The 13092-nt window shown below is 39.9% G+C and overlaps 1 protein-coding gene across 2 annotated transcripts in view; it reads right to left on the bottom strand.

Moving 5' to 3' along the window:
* Nucleotides 1-13092, bottom strand: part of SEZ6L (seizure related 6 homolog like) — a 330229-nt gene that overhangs the window by 66499 nt on the left and 250638 nt on the right. For both annotated transcript variants that reach the window (XM_075214453.1, XM_075214454.1), the window contains 2 exons: nucleotides 7407-7601; nucleotides 5861-5999 (listed from right to left, as the gene is read on the bottom strand). In XM_075214453.1, the coding sequence (XP_075070554.1) occupies nucleotides 5861-5999; nucleotides 7407-7601 (334 nt within the window). The remainder of the gene's footprint in view (nucleotides 1-5860; nucleotides 6000-7406; nucleotides 7602-13092) is intronic.

Below are 13092 nucleotides of genomic sequence, written 5' to 3'. Positions count from 1 at the left end.
TGAATGGGCTGCAAATCGCAAGCCCATTCCTAAAATATAAGAAGTTAGAGGAGGTATCAGAGTTGTTTCAGTTAACTCATTTACAAGAAGTAGAAAATAATGGGGCACATTTATGGAACTGTTGTCAAGGTAAATGTAGAGAAGGTGGTGTTGCTCATTGCAACCAATTAGATGTTTGCTTTCATTTAAAATATAATTAGTTACTATGAGAAACACAACATTTTCCAAAATAATATAATAATATACCCTAAATATTTAATGAATTACACTATAAACCTATTCGCTTAAAGTCATTTTCCAAATTTTTCCTTTACCAAGCTATAGAGGCCCACTTAGGCATGAAGCCCACCAAAGTGTCCTCTGATCAGTGGAGTAACTGTAGGGGTGCAGTGACCAAGGCTGCCCTCATGGGGAGTACTGGGGGTACAGGTGGAAGGGGCCTAAACAGACTTAGGGGTGGACCGTAATTTCCTTGCTCCACCACATTTTTTATTTTGTTTACAATTTTTGACCTGCAATTCAGTGCTCTTCCCCGGACCAGCGACTACACTGGATGCAGTAGGGTCTACCAAGGAATGGATCTGTAGGAAAAGATACCTTTCTCTCCTACCTTCTCTAGATCGTGTGTTTGCCCCTCTTCCAATCTCATGTGGAGTGCACACCACATGACCTGCACGCTCTCCCTCTCCCAGGAACCAAGAGAGGCAGACAAAAGGGTCTGCCTCTCCAAGATTGCACTAGCTGGAAGAAGGAGGCTGGGAAAGCATATAAATGTGATTACAACAACGTATAGAAGCAGGAAAACTGGAGGGAGAAGTCTGAGTAAGGCTCTTACTGTAATTGGGGTGCAGATGGTGCTATTAATTTAATGGTGAGGTGGGAGATATTCTTTTATAAGTAGGGACATTTACAAGTAGGGACAATTTATTTAATGGTGGGGGCTATTCAATTTAATAGTGGCGTCATGGTAGTGCCTATTCATTTAAAGTGGGGGGATGTTACTATTTATTACATTCTGGGTGTTTTTGGACTATTAATTGAATGTGGGGCTGAGTGGGGAAGAGTGCTATTTATGAAATGTGATTACTAACTGTAATGCCTCCTAGTGGATTGCTAGAGTGAGAAGAAGCAGGAGGGACTGTCAGCAGGAGGAATTGGAGAGGAGGAGAGCGAAGCAACAAAAGTGGCCGGAAGATAAGGCCATCTGGTCACAGAGAGGATTAAGACAGAGAAAAAGTGTGGGAAAAGGGGACAGATATTATTATTATTATTATTATTATTATTATTATTATTATCATTTATTTGTTGGGCGCCACAAGGTTTCTGCAGCGCCGTACACAGTACAAACAGTAGACCATACAGGGTGACAAAGTACAGAACAATAAGCACAAAGTGCCAATGCTTCAAGAACTCCAGGGAGACATATGGAGTAAAGACAGAGCAGAAGAACCGGTATGGAGACAGGAGGGGAGGGGGTGCCCTGCTCATAAGAGCTTACATCCTAAGGGAGGGTGAAACAAAAACAGGCACGAAAGGAGCAAGCAAGGGGGAGAAAAGAGAGGGGCCAGGGGAGAAAGGGAGAATAAGAAAAGTGGATGAGGGGTTAGGTTTTAAGTGACTGTTTGAAGGAGCACAGGTTGGGAGAGAGACGGATGGAGCGAGGGAGGTCGTTCCAGTGCAGGGGGCAGCTTGGGAGAAGTCCCGGATTCTAGAGTGGGAAGAGGTGATCAGAGTGGAGGAGAGGCGACGTCATTGGCCGAGTGCAGGGAGCGGGCCGGAGTGTGAATGGTGAGGAGGTTAGAGATATAGTGTGCATTAGACTGGGAGAGAGCTTTGTAAGGGGTGGTGGGGAGTTTTAAAAGGATCCTGTAGAGGAAGGGGAGCCAGTGTAGGGCGTGGTAGAGAGGGGAGGCTGAGGAGGAGCGGCGTGAGAGAAAGATGAGTCGAGCAGCCGAATTGAGAACGGAGTGGAGGGGGGCGAGATGGGAGAGGGGGAGGCCAGTGAGGAGAAGGTTGCAGTAGTCGAGACGGGAGATGATGAGTGAGTGGATGATTGTTTTGGTGGCATCTTGAGAGAAAGAGACAGAGGAGAGGTGATGTGAAAGCTGGGGACCTGGGACAGTGGGGTGGAAATCCTAGGCTTCCCTGGCCTTGCCCGGGAGTGTGTTAGTGGTGCATGCTGCCTGGACACAAACAGTAATATACTCTAAATAAGAGTGGGGGAGCCACATTAGGGGTAGAACCCAAAAGAGAAGGGGGGGTTACTGCATGCAGCAGTGTAGCTGCATAACCAGAGCGGAGGGGTCCCCAATCCCAGAGAGGGGGAGAACTCCTTATCACTTAAGGTGACCCCAACAGAGAGAGGGGGGCGCATTTGCATGGAAGACACCTTAGAGAGAGCATTACTGTAAAAGACAGTGTAGCAGCAGTAAAATATCAGAGCCCAGTGGCTGAGAGAACACAGAGAAAAGTGTCAGAGCCCAGTGGCTGAGAGAACACAGAGAAAAGTGTCACAGCCCAAGGGAGGAATCATCCCCACGGAGGGGGGGAGCTCCAGTTGAAAGTTACACAGCGTGTGTCAGAACTTCATTGAGGAGAAGCTGTCTGCTCAAGGGAAATGTTTGCCTTTCAGCATCCATGTGATGCAGAAGAGGGGTGAATTGCTATGGAGTGCTGGAGTGTAGAAGACATGTGAACTGTCCTGTATAACATGTAGATAATATTAAGAACTGTGCTGGAGAGAGTAAGGAGCTGTATATATTTCTGTGTTGCTGCAACCATTATGATTATCATGCTGGAGGAAAAGCAGTGTAAATAAAGTATTCAGTTTGTGATAGAGATGGTCTGACGCTAAAATTATTCTGACTTTTTATTGCACTGCACCACAAAGTGACATCACCTATCTCTCACTACCTACAAATAGACTTTGTTGTAAATAAATGAAAGGGGCCCAAACAGACTGGGGGGTACACTGTAACTTGCCTGCCCCACCACATTTTTTAAGTTTTTACAATTTTTGTCCTGCCATGCGGTGCTCTTCATGAGACCAGCCACTACACTGGATACAGTAGGATATAGCGAGTAATGGATAGATACATTCCTCTCCTATGTCTCACTATCTACAAATAGACTTTGTTTTAAATAAATACCTGCATGTGCAGGGACCTTCTGGGATGTGTAAGAAACAATGTTATGGGTTAGAGGACTTTTTGGGGCCGATTCAATTCTGCCGAGAATAGCGTGGCATTAGCAGTTTTACCGTTAATACGGTAAAACTGCACATAATTACCCTTAATACGGTAATTTCAACGGTGGATTTTTACTCGCGGCTCCCTAAGCTGCGAGATAAAATCCAAGTTAAAATGACCTTATTAACGGTAATACTGTTAGCGCTGCGCTATTCGCGGCAGAATTGAATCGGCCCCATAATGTATAAATTACGCCAGGTGGATTACCCATAACCACATGGTGATATAGACTCCATGGACCAGAAGTATCCATAAGATTTTCTACCCACTTACAGTAAAAAGCACTTCAGCACAGCTGGTCGTAATCATGTGAAGACCCCATTATTGGCCCACTGTTTCATCCCCAATGGTCCCATTGTTCTACCTTGTCCCTCAGCAGACTTCCAAGCAGTGAGGGGGGCTAGGGAGTACCTAGCCCATATTACCTGGACGAGAGGTGGGAAGGCTTGGCTAGGGACCTGTTTTATCCTATCAAAAGTAACCTCTCTTCTCCCAAAAAAGCAGAAAGGAGGCCCCTCAGATCCCAATGAAAAATAACTATTCTGAATTGCAGTGCCACTGCTGGCTATGCTGCCAATATGGTCTGAGCAATTGTAATTCCTACATAGTGAGAATTGTTGTCATGTAGAATAAGAGAGCAATGAAAAATACAGTTTAAGCATGAGAGTCACTTGTATAATATAAATACTGCTATATTATTCAACAATAGACTCATAGGGTGAAAATTCAATTCTGCAGAATGTGTTGCCGAACACAAATGCGCTTTTCAGCTGTGTGCAACATCGTGTATCAGATTCAAGCTATTATTTATCTAGTACATTATAGAGAATGTTAAATGGTAGCTAGAATCTGATTGATTGCTATGAGCAACACTTCCCCTTTTCCAATTTAGAAGGTTTGATAAATATCCCCCATAGAAGTATGTCTACCTAAATCCTCAATCAGAACATATCCCAACCTTTAACCCTAAACATAACACTACTCTGGCTCTAATCCATTCCTAACTGTAAATCTAACTCAAGCATAAAAATCAATCAAAATGCTCTCAGCTTTCCTCCTCAATTTCTAATAATGAAAAATATTCCAGTATTTGGCACAAGGAAAATATAAAGAAAAATATTCAGACATTTTTTTCTTAAGCAAACTTGATAGTCTGCTCTCTTGATATTTCTAGTTCTTGGGTATTGCTATTGGGAATGGGGCACAAAAATGCCTTATGACAACTAATGACTAAACAAATCCCAGGTGACAATTAGCATTTGGACTACATTGAGTAAAAAAAGAAAATAAAGTGTTGAAAAAGGAGTTAGGGAAACTGTGTTTTATTTAGTTAAAGTTCAAAAATGACTGTTTTTTGTGTGTGTATCTAGATGCCCTGGAGGAACCTGCACACAGCAGCTCCAAAGCTGTATTTACGCTACAGAGCGTCCATCTTTGTAACAGTAATTACTTCCTCTGTGACCAATGTTTATTTCTATTCTATACATTATTTTGTATGCATTTTATGTTTTCAGGAATTCGAACATCCTAATAGAGTTTCGATTTTCTCTTGCTAAAACCCTTTCATCCTTTTCTGTTGTAGACATTTGTGTATAATGTGGACCAGAAGGTAAAAATGGAAGAGCTTGAACTATGTAATCTCTACAAATCAATGCACAGGAAAGCAGTGCCCATGCGCTGGTCCATCACACCCATCATCATCATCATCATCATCACCATTTATTTATATAGCGCCACTGATACCGCAGCACTGTACAGAGAACTCATTCACATCAGTCCCTGCCCCATTGGAGCTTACAGTCTAAATTCCCTAACATACACACACACACACACACACACACACACACACACACACACACACACACACACACAGACTAGGGTCAATTTGTTAGCATCCAATTAACCTATCAGTATGTTTTTGGAGTGTGGGAGGAAACCGGAGCACCCGGTGGAAACCCACGCAAACACAGGGAGAACATACAAACTCCACACAGATAAGGCCATGGTCGGGAATTGAACTCATGACCCCAGGGCTGTGAGGCAGAAGTGCTAACCACTTAGCCACCGTGCTACCCATTTAAATAATTTTAATAAGAGATAAGCACATGACGTGAACATTTACTCCCCATCAAGCACAGTTCCCACCTTAAAATAATTATATCTACTGACCACATGAAATGCACATTATTCAGCCTATTGCTCAGTAATCGTGGCTATCTTGATAGATTTGGTGCAATGATAACATACACAAGGAGACGCAATGAAGTGTAAAGATTTCCCACTTACATATGAGAAAAGAAGCATATGCACATTTGGGTTTCCACTTCAGTATTTTGAGTTGCATGCATCATTTGATATATGCAACATTAAATGTAGAGTATATATGCATCTGGGACAAAGATGTCACAGTGATCACAATCTATTCCAAAACATTCAAATGTCTTACTATGTAATCATTGCATTTTATCCCTAAAGAACAATGTAGTCTTCTGGTTGGAAGACCACGGCGTTATCAAACATCCACGTGCCGCAGCTCTTCCAAACAGAGGCATCTGAAGACCAGTGAAAGATTGTAAAGAGGCTAAGTATATAATGTACTTTGCAAAACTTACAACTGGATATCAAGGAATATTCTTCTATCATCCCCCACATGGATGCGCCATATACAGTCTTCGCCCTCTGTGTACAGATCCGGCCAATTTGGTGACAAAATGACCCCAGCTGGAGTAGAGAGCTCACCGCCACACATTGCTAAGAAAAGTAAAGACAAAGTGCATTAGTTAGGTTACTAGCTAAATATCTGAACACAAGGGGCCTGAGTCATCAAGGAAAGTGAGGCAAGAAAAGGAGTACTTTTTCTCCTGGACAAACCATGGTACAATGCAAGGGGTGCAAATTAGTTTATAATTTTGCACATAAGTTAAATACTGGCTGCCTTTTCATGTAGCACACAAATACTTGCTAGCTTTATTTTTACACTGAAATATAAAGGTGATCAGGGACATGCTCTACCCTAACTATAAATCTGTCCCCACATTTTAAGTTTACCTCCCCCTCCAATGCAAGGTGGTTTTGCCAAGGTGTAAAGTTACTCCATTTTTTTTGCTTTACTTTCTTTAATGAATCAGGCCCAAGAGGTGCAAATAAATGGGATAATGTACCCCATTGTGTGGAACATAAGGATATTAGGTATATTAGATATCAATATAAGGGTCAGGCCTTAGGCAGAATGCCTGTGGTAGTGAGGAAGAATTCATGCAGAGAGTATCAGTAAGTATTATTTATTTTACTGCATGAAGAACTGTAAGTTTAATTTGTATAACAGCCTTTTTAACATTGTATTATATATTTTCTTAGAAGAAGTGTGTCTATATCCATATATGTATGCATATAACCCTATGCATGCCTGTCATGTTACAGTAGAGTATACAATATTACCATTATAAAACATGAGTAGTGTAAATTCTTTTATAGACAGCTGTGAAATATATCCTTATCTTTGCCATCCTTTGACATCACTAATCATCTAAAACAATATATATTACTACAGTGGCCATGTTATGACATTCCTCATCCATTCCCGAGAGTGACAAGATAATATACTTTACATTTTGTCATACACTGTCTTCGAATAATACTTACAGATTGTCTCCTTTATTCCCATCTTTCACATTTACGTCAATCACAGATTTACACTAATCACAAAATATACCCAACATCAGCCCTGTTGCCAGCCCTGCCCAGCATTTCTGCTGTATCTTGTCACATCACCTCACAAGGTGTGACAGGCTGACAGCTTTCCTTTCGCTCATGAAAACAAGAAAATACATAATTGGCAAAAAACTAAGTATACAGAAACATAATGTAACACAATGGTAATGAAAATACTTAAAACATTTTCATTTTTTGTCATAACATAGTAATTGTGTTTTATAAGGAATGATGCACTGATTACTGTCGAATATAAAGATAAGAAGCAACGATTATGTATGGTTACAGAACTCCTTGATGCCTTTTAATATTTTCCTATTTTACAGTTCAAATATATCTTCATAAAAGCCCTGGCATAATACTATAAGCAACTGGTCTATTGGATACAAAAAGCATTTCTACAAGTGATTTCATGAGGAACTAAAATATGCCAAGTGGATGCCTTACCTCTGCAAAGTGGTTCTGTGTCATTCCAGTAAGGATCCTTCATATTAATACACTCTATAATGGCTGGTCCTTGTTCCAGCGAGTGGCCGGGGTCACAGGAAAACTCTACTACTGTTCCCATACTGTAGGTAGGATCTGTTGTTGTGAAGTTACCATTTTGGATATATGGTTCATAACAGTGTCCCCTTTCAAAGGCTGAATAAATGAGAAAATGATTAATCACTGTGTTCCATCGCAGAATATCATTTCCATTTTTTGATTAGAAAAGTGGCTTGTCTCCAGAAAAAAAATACTTGCGTGACTGAGTGACATATATACTGAGTGTGACGGTCACCTTTGGGATCCAAAATCACCAGGGGCTAGATTTACTAAGCTGCGGGTTTGAAAAAGGTGGGGATGTTGCCTATAGCAACCAATCAGATTCTAGCTATCATTTTGTAGAAGGTACTAAGTAAATGAAAGCTAGAATCTGATTGGTTGCTATAGACAACATCCCTACTTTTTCAAACTCGCAGCTTAGTAAATCTAGCCCCAGGTCTTGTTTGGCTAGTGGCACATCTCACAACATATTGCAGATATGCAGTCATTATGAAGTTGAAGGCAGTTGCCATGTGACATGCAACATTTTGCCTTGCTATGATGGGGGCTACGTGATATTTACGCTATAAATAATGGCCTGTCCACCAGCCGCACCTAAGTGCATGGTTGAATAACTAGCTTCCCAACAATATGATATATTCACTTATGTAAAGAGATCTCCCACCATTTAATTGCTGATGAGACCTGAGTGAAAAATTTAAGAACCACTCCTCTTAATCATATCTACAGCATGGTAACTCAGTACAAGCCTGGAATTCGTTATACTGCTCAAGGCAGCTTCATTTTTAAAGAGTTATCATAAATAATGTTTTTCCAATGAAGCTACACATCCTTTAAAAGGTGATAACATCTCAACCTGATCTTTCTATCTCTCAGCAAGAGGTCTTTAATCTCTTCTTAAGAATGTCCAGGCTCCAGCAATAACTTATTCAGATTGCTCTAAGCTCCTAGTAACGAGGATGTTCATTAGTTTTTTTTATACTTCATTAGAACAGCAGGAGCTTGTACAATTATAAGAGATTGTCCTAAGAATAGAGAAGCCACACTGCCATTTATTAATATTGTATCTAAAAACTAGCCTGTGACTGCATGTGTTAATATTCCTATTATTCATAGTATTTTACATTTTCCCAACAACATAAAAGTACTAAGTGCTTGAATGGCTTATTTATCCTATATTCAATTTGCGTTTAAGAAGAGGAAGCCTTAAATTACAAGTTGACTGTGCATTTGTGGCTCCTTGATAGTTCATTCTTGGTTTAAACTTTGCAATTTAAGTCTTGCTGTATAATATAATTCTGCAATGTAAATTAAAGATATTGTTTGCTGGACGTAGTAGGTGTCTGTGTACTTAGGCAAAAATGAGTGAAAGAGTGGCACATTTCCATTCTTTCATTTATATTGGCCTCCTCTTGATTGCTCTGCGCAGTTGTCCGTCAGGGGTGTGTCTGGAGGAAGAGTAGGGGCGGAGCTAGTGTGCACACACACAATAAGGAGATTAATCACAACCATGAGGCATATGCACCTTTCCCTTCTCATCCATGTGCCAAAATGCTCCGCCACCTCAGGGGTCAGCTATGGTTCATTTTTACAGCAGTGCTGCATGGTATGTAGTAACTAAATATTACATACAGTGCTACTCTGCTCCAAAAATGGAACACCACGTCTCTATGTACATTAGTAAGTAGTGTCTATAATCTATATTTCATTTAATGTATTTTGGAATTAAGTTAAAGAAAGCTGTCTTAGTGTACAATGAAACAAAACCCCCCAAAGCAAAGCAGAAGGATTTTGTCAAGGCAGATGGAAGAGGGAGCTCTGTGCATATGGGTCCAAGAGGTTTCACTGCAGCTATAACAGGACAAGAAATACTCTATATTTGTGGTAACCAATTTGTAAGTGTGGGTGAAACTTAGTTTTCTCACAAAGTGAGGTTTTTCCATACTGAGTGCTGTCACATAGTCAATGTTGTAGTGGAATAAAATTGTATTTAACAATATGTTAATATTGCACAGGTATAGTTTGATTTCTTTTAGATATGGTAATACTCCTTAAAATTAATGTGTGCCTATAATGACTGGTATATAACATTCATCTCCACTAGCAGCAATGATGGCGATGTTTATGAAACTGTTTATGGTAGTGAAGATGCTGCAGGACTAAAACTTACTAAGCTACTAAACTAAAACCGTACTGGGGGCCTGAGTTCAAGCCACCGGCAACAGACTAAAGGCTGTTATGCTGCTTCTGCTACCCACAACACCCTGGGATATTATGTTTTCAGCACTGGGGCTCATGCATTGCTCAGGCCAAGGTCACATCCAAATCCTCTTCGCAACAAGAGGAACTGGGCAGAGCCACCCTTAGAACTTGGTTATTACCCTGACCCCACATGGCACCAGATAATGCCAGAAAGAGCTTCCCATTAGCCAGAAGTAAAGTTTATTTCTTTTGTACCCCAGCCTGTTACTCACTGATATCAGTTGGGTTAGGACTCCCACCAATATGCGCTACTTACTTTACTGCTTCCTCTCGAGCTTTAACAACTGGACAGCTTTCTCCTCCTTAAGCAAATCAGCTCATCACCTCTGATCACAGATTACTGCACTATACTAATGGATATATACTGGGTGCTCATTGCCTGACATTGTCTGCCCTATGAAGAGAGGACTGGCGATCAGTTTCAAGTTCCAATATCGGTTCTTTCAAAAAATGTATTTATGTCTATATAAATCCTGTCTTCACACGGCCAAAAAGAATTATTTTCTGTAAGCATATTCCTATACTAAATTATAATGTTTTGTATTCAAATCCAATGCACTGTGCAGTTCAAGAGCCAGTAATAGAGACTACTTCTACTACTACTATTAAAAATATTGGCCTTAAAATGTATTCACATGATAATCATATCAAACTCTATCCATACTAACAAGAAGAAATTACGCCAGTGAGTCTTATCAACAAAAGCGCACAATCATAGCGCAAATGTTCTTTTATGATGTCATGTGCCTCTACTTTTCCACATTTACACCAAGGTAAGCACAGGGATTTGTGGGCCAAAATGGTGGCATCTGCAAGGATGCAAAAGTGCTCTTACATGAAATAATATGAGATTTTGTTTTTGCGGGATGATTTTAAATGATATAACACAGGCTTTTTCTTTTCACAAAAGGACTTTTCCCACCAGTCTTGTGCTATATTTTGAATGAAGGGAGTTAGCCTGCCCCTTGTCACAGAGTTCTCCATATAGTTTGAGTGTTCAATGGAATGTTATTGTAAAAGCCTAAAAAACAAACAAAATTACATAAAGGTCCAATGCAAATGCTGTTCTGTAATGTCATGAACTTGTTTTGAAAAAAATAAATTCATTTATATTGTGAAACATATGAATTTGAAAACCAAGTCATGTGTCTGCTGATGGGAGAACCTGGGAGCATTAGCTGCGGAGTGTTAGCTAGGAACATAACTGTGCCTTGCTAGGAACCCACATGCAAAATGTATATTTTTTGTGGGACAAGGTTATTTCTATGAGATCAAAGGTGGGGGTAGGAGAAGTTGACTCTAAGTCCATTGATATTTCGGCTCAGCACAGAAATTTCGTCCCCAAATGACTTTTTCAGGAGGTGATTGTAAGCAGAAGTCATCCTATACTTTCAATGAGACAGCTTTTGAACAATGAGACAGCTTTTGTTGACAGGTGCACTTTACGGGAAATTGCATTTCTAGGTGCAATTTGAACAATGTAATAGAAGCATTTAAACTCAAAAATGTGACACATGTATTAAAGACAGTATTAATGTACCCTCACTCTCAAAATTGTTTAAGTCATAAATGAAGCTAAACCGACCAGTATTGTAGATTAAATTACATAGATTGTAAGCTTGCAAGCAGGGTTCTCTTACCTCTCTGTCTGTATGTATTACCCAGTATTGTCTTATTAATGTTTGTTCCTAATTGTAAAGCGCTACGGAATTTGCTGGTGCTATATAAACAAATGTTGATGATGATGTTGATGATGAATAAAGAGTGTGGTTCTAAAGTATTAGTAGTTTGGTCTTGTGGCATTTTCACTCTTTTTCAACATAAACATAAACATAATCTGCTAACCAAGAAGGCTACGAGCAGAATAATTGTATGAGCTCATTTCCAAGAACTGGTTATTGGGGGCCGACCTTGAAATGCACTTGGCAGAAATATAGGTGCATCACGTGTTCATAAATGAGTCTTATTGGTTTATTTTTTCAGTAAGAACAGCATCGATCATTGTACATTTCAGTATAAACTGCTGCATAAACATAATGATAAATCCCCCTCAAAGACTTGTTGTTTCATATGGTCAATCTGCAAGATTATAAATGACTATTTCTTCTTATAGGTGTGTAGAAAAATGGGCCTAATAGGTTGATCAAGTGGCTCTCATCTACCATTAGGTTTCCTTTTCCACAAAGCAGTAACATACATTCTTGTAATGCAAGACCGTGAAGATGATGTAATTGAAAAAGAATATCTATTATTTTGAAGTACATATGTGGGTCATTAGTATAATAAGAAGCAGGACTATTATTTCTTTACCAAATCCATCTAAAGATAAGTAGCGACATTTTTCTCCTAATAGAGTCACAATCACTAGTGGTAAATTCTCCTATTTTAAATCTTTTCAAAACTGTCTTTTCTAAACTATATTTAAATAAGTGAAGTACACCAGGTATTATAATTAAGGATACTTTATGAAACACACCCAGGTCATTTTACTCTGATTTAATGCAATGGATTGCATTGGCCAGTGGGTTTCGCCTGCCTGCCAATACACAGAAGAGCTTTCATTGTGATGCTGAAGGGATTACCCATATATGTCTACCACGGTGTAAGCAGATGACAGTGAAATAAACTATTTCCCTGAAACAATTTGCTGTTCTGTCTATTCCACAAATATATATGGGATCCTCTTGTTCCAAATAAAAGTAAAGAGATTCAGAGTAATGCTCGATAAGTTTCAAAAATATGGTGGTTAAGTATTATGTACCAAGCCCAACATCAATTGAGAAAGTAAATATTTCAGCAGCAACGTACCCTACTAAGCTATAGGGCTTTAATGTTGTTAAGTGCGCCATCTGAGTACAGTGCTGTTTATTTTGAAAATGTTCTTAAGGAAAGACTCAATAAACTTTTTTTTTTATCAGACTGACATATTTCCTGGCTCCTTAAAGTTTGCCGGTATTAATTACATGAAACATTATATTTTTAGATTTTGCAAAATATTACTATAAAACTTGTCTCCAATATAAATTGTCCATTGTTTTTTTTTTTTACAAAAAAATACTTATTGGCCACTAGGATCTAGAAGATCACAGAGTGAGAGGAGAGACAAAAAGCGAGCTCAGAGAGAGAGGAGACAGCACAGAGAATCAGGTCAAAGCTAAAGAGAGAGACAGCGAGTGAGAACCAGTGGCGGATCCAGGGGGGGGGGGGGGGCGATCGGGGCGATCGCCCCCCCCTAGCAGGGGCTTGCTGCCGGCGGCTGCACACTATGTGCAGATCCGTTCAGCAGAGAGAGTTAGGGAGAGAGTCCTGCCCAACTGCTCTGATT

Source organism: Mixophyes fleayi, chromosome 1 (assembly GCF_038048845.1).
Source record: "Mixophyes fleayi isolate aMixFle1 chromosome 1, aMixFle1.hap1, whole genome shotgun sequence".
NCBI classification, from domain to species: Eukaryota; Metazoa; Chordata; class Amphibia; order Anura; family Limnodynastidae; genus Mixophyes; species Mixophyes fleayi.
Note: the sequence above shows the minus strand (reverse complement) of the source record. Positions and strands in the feature narration are given on the sequence as shown.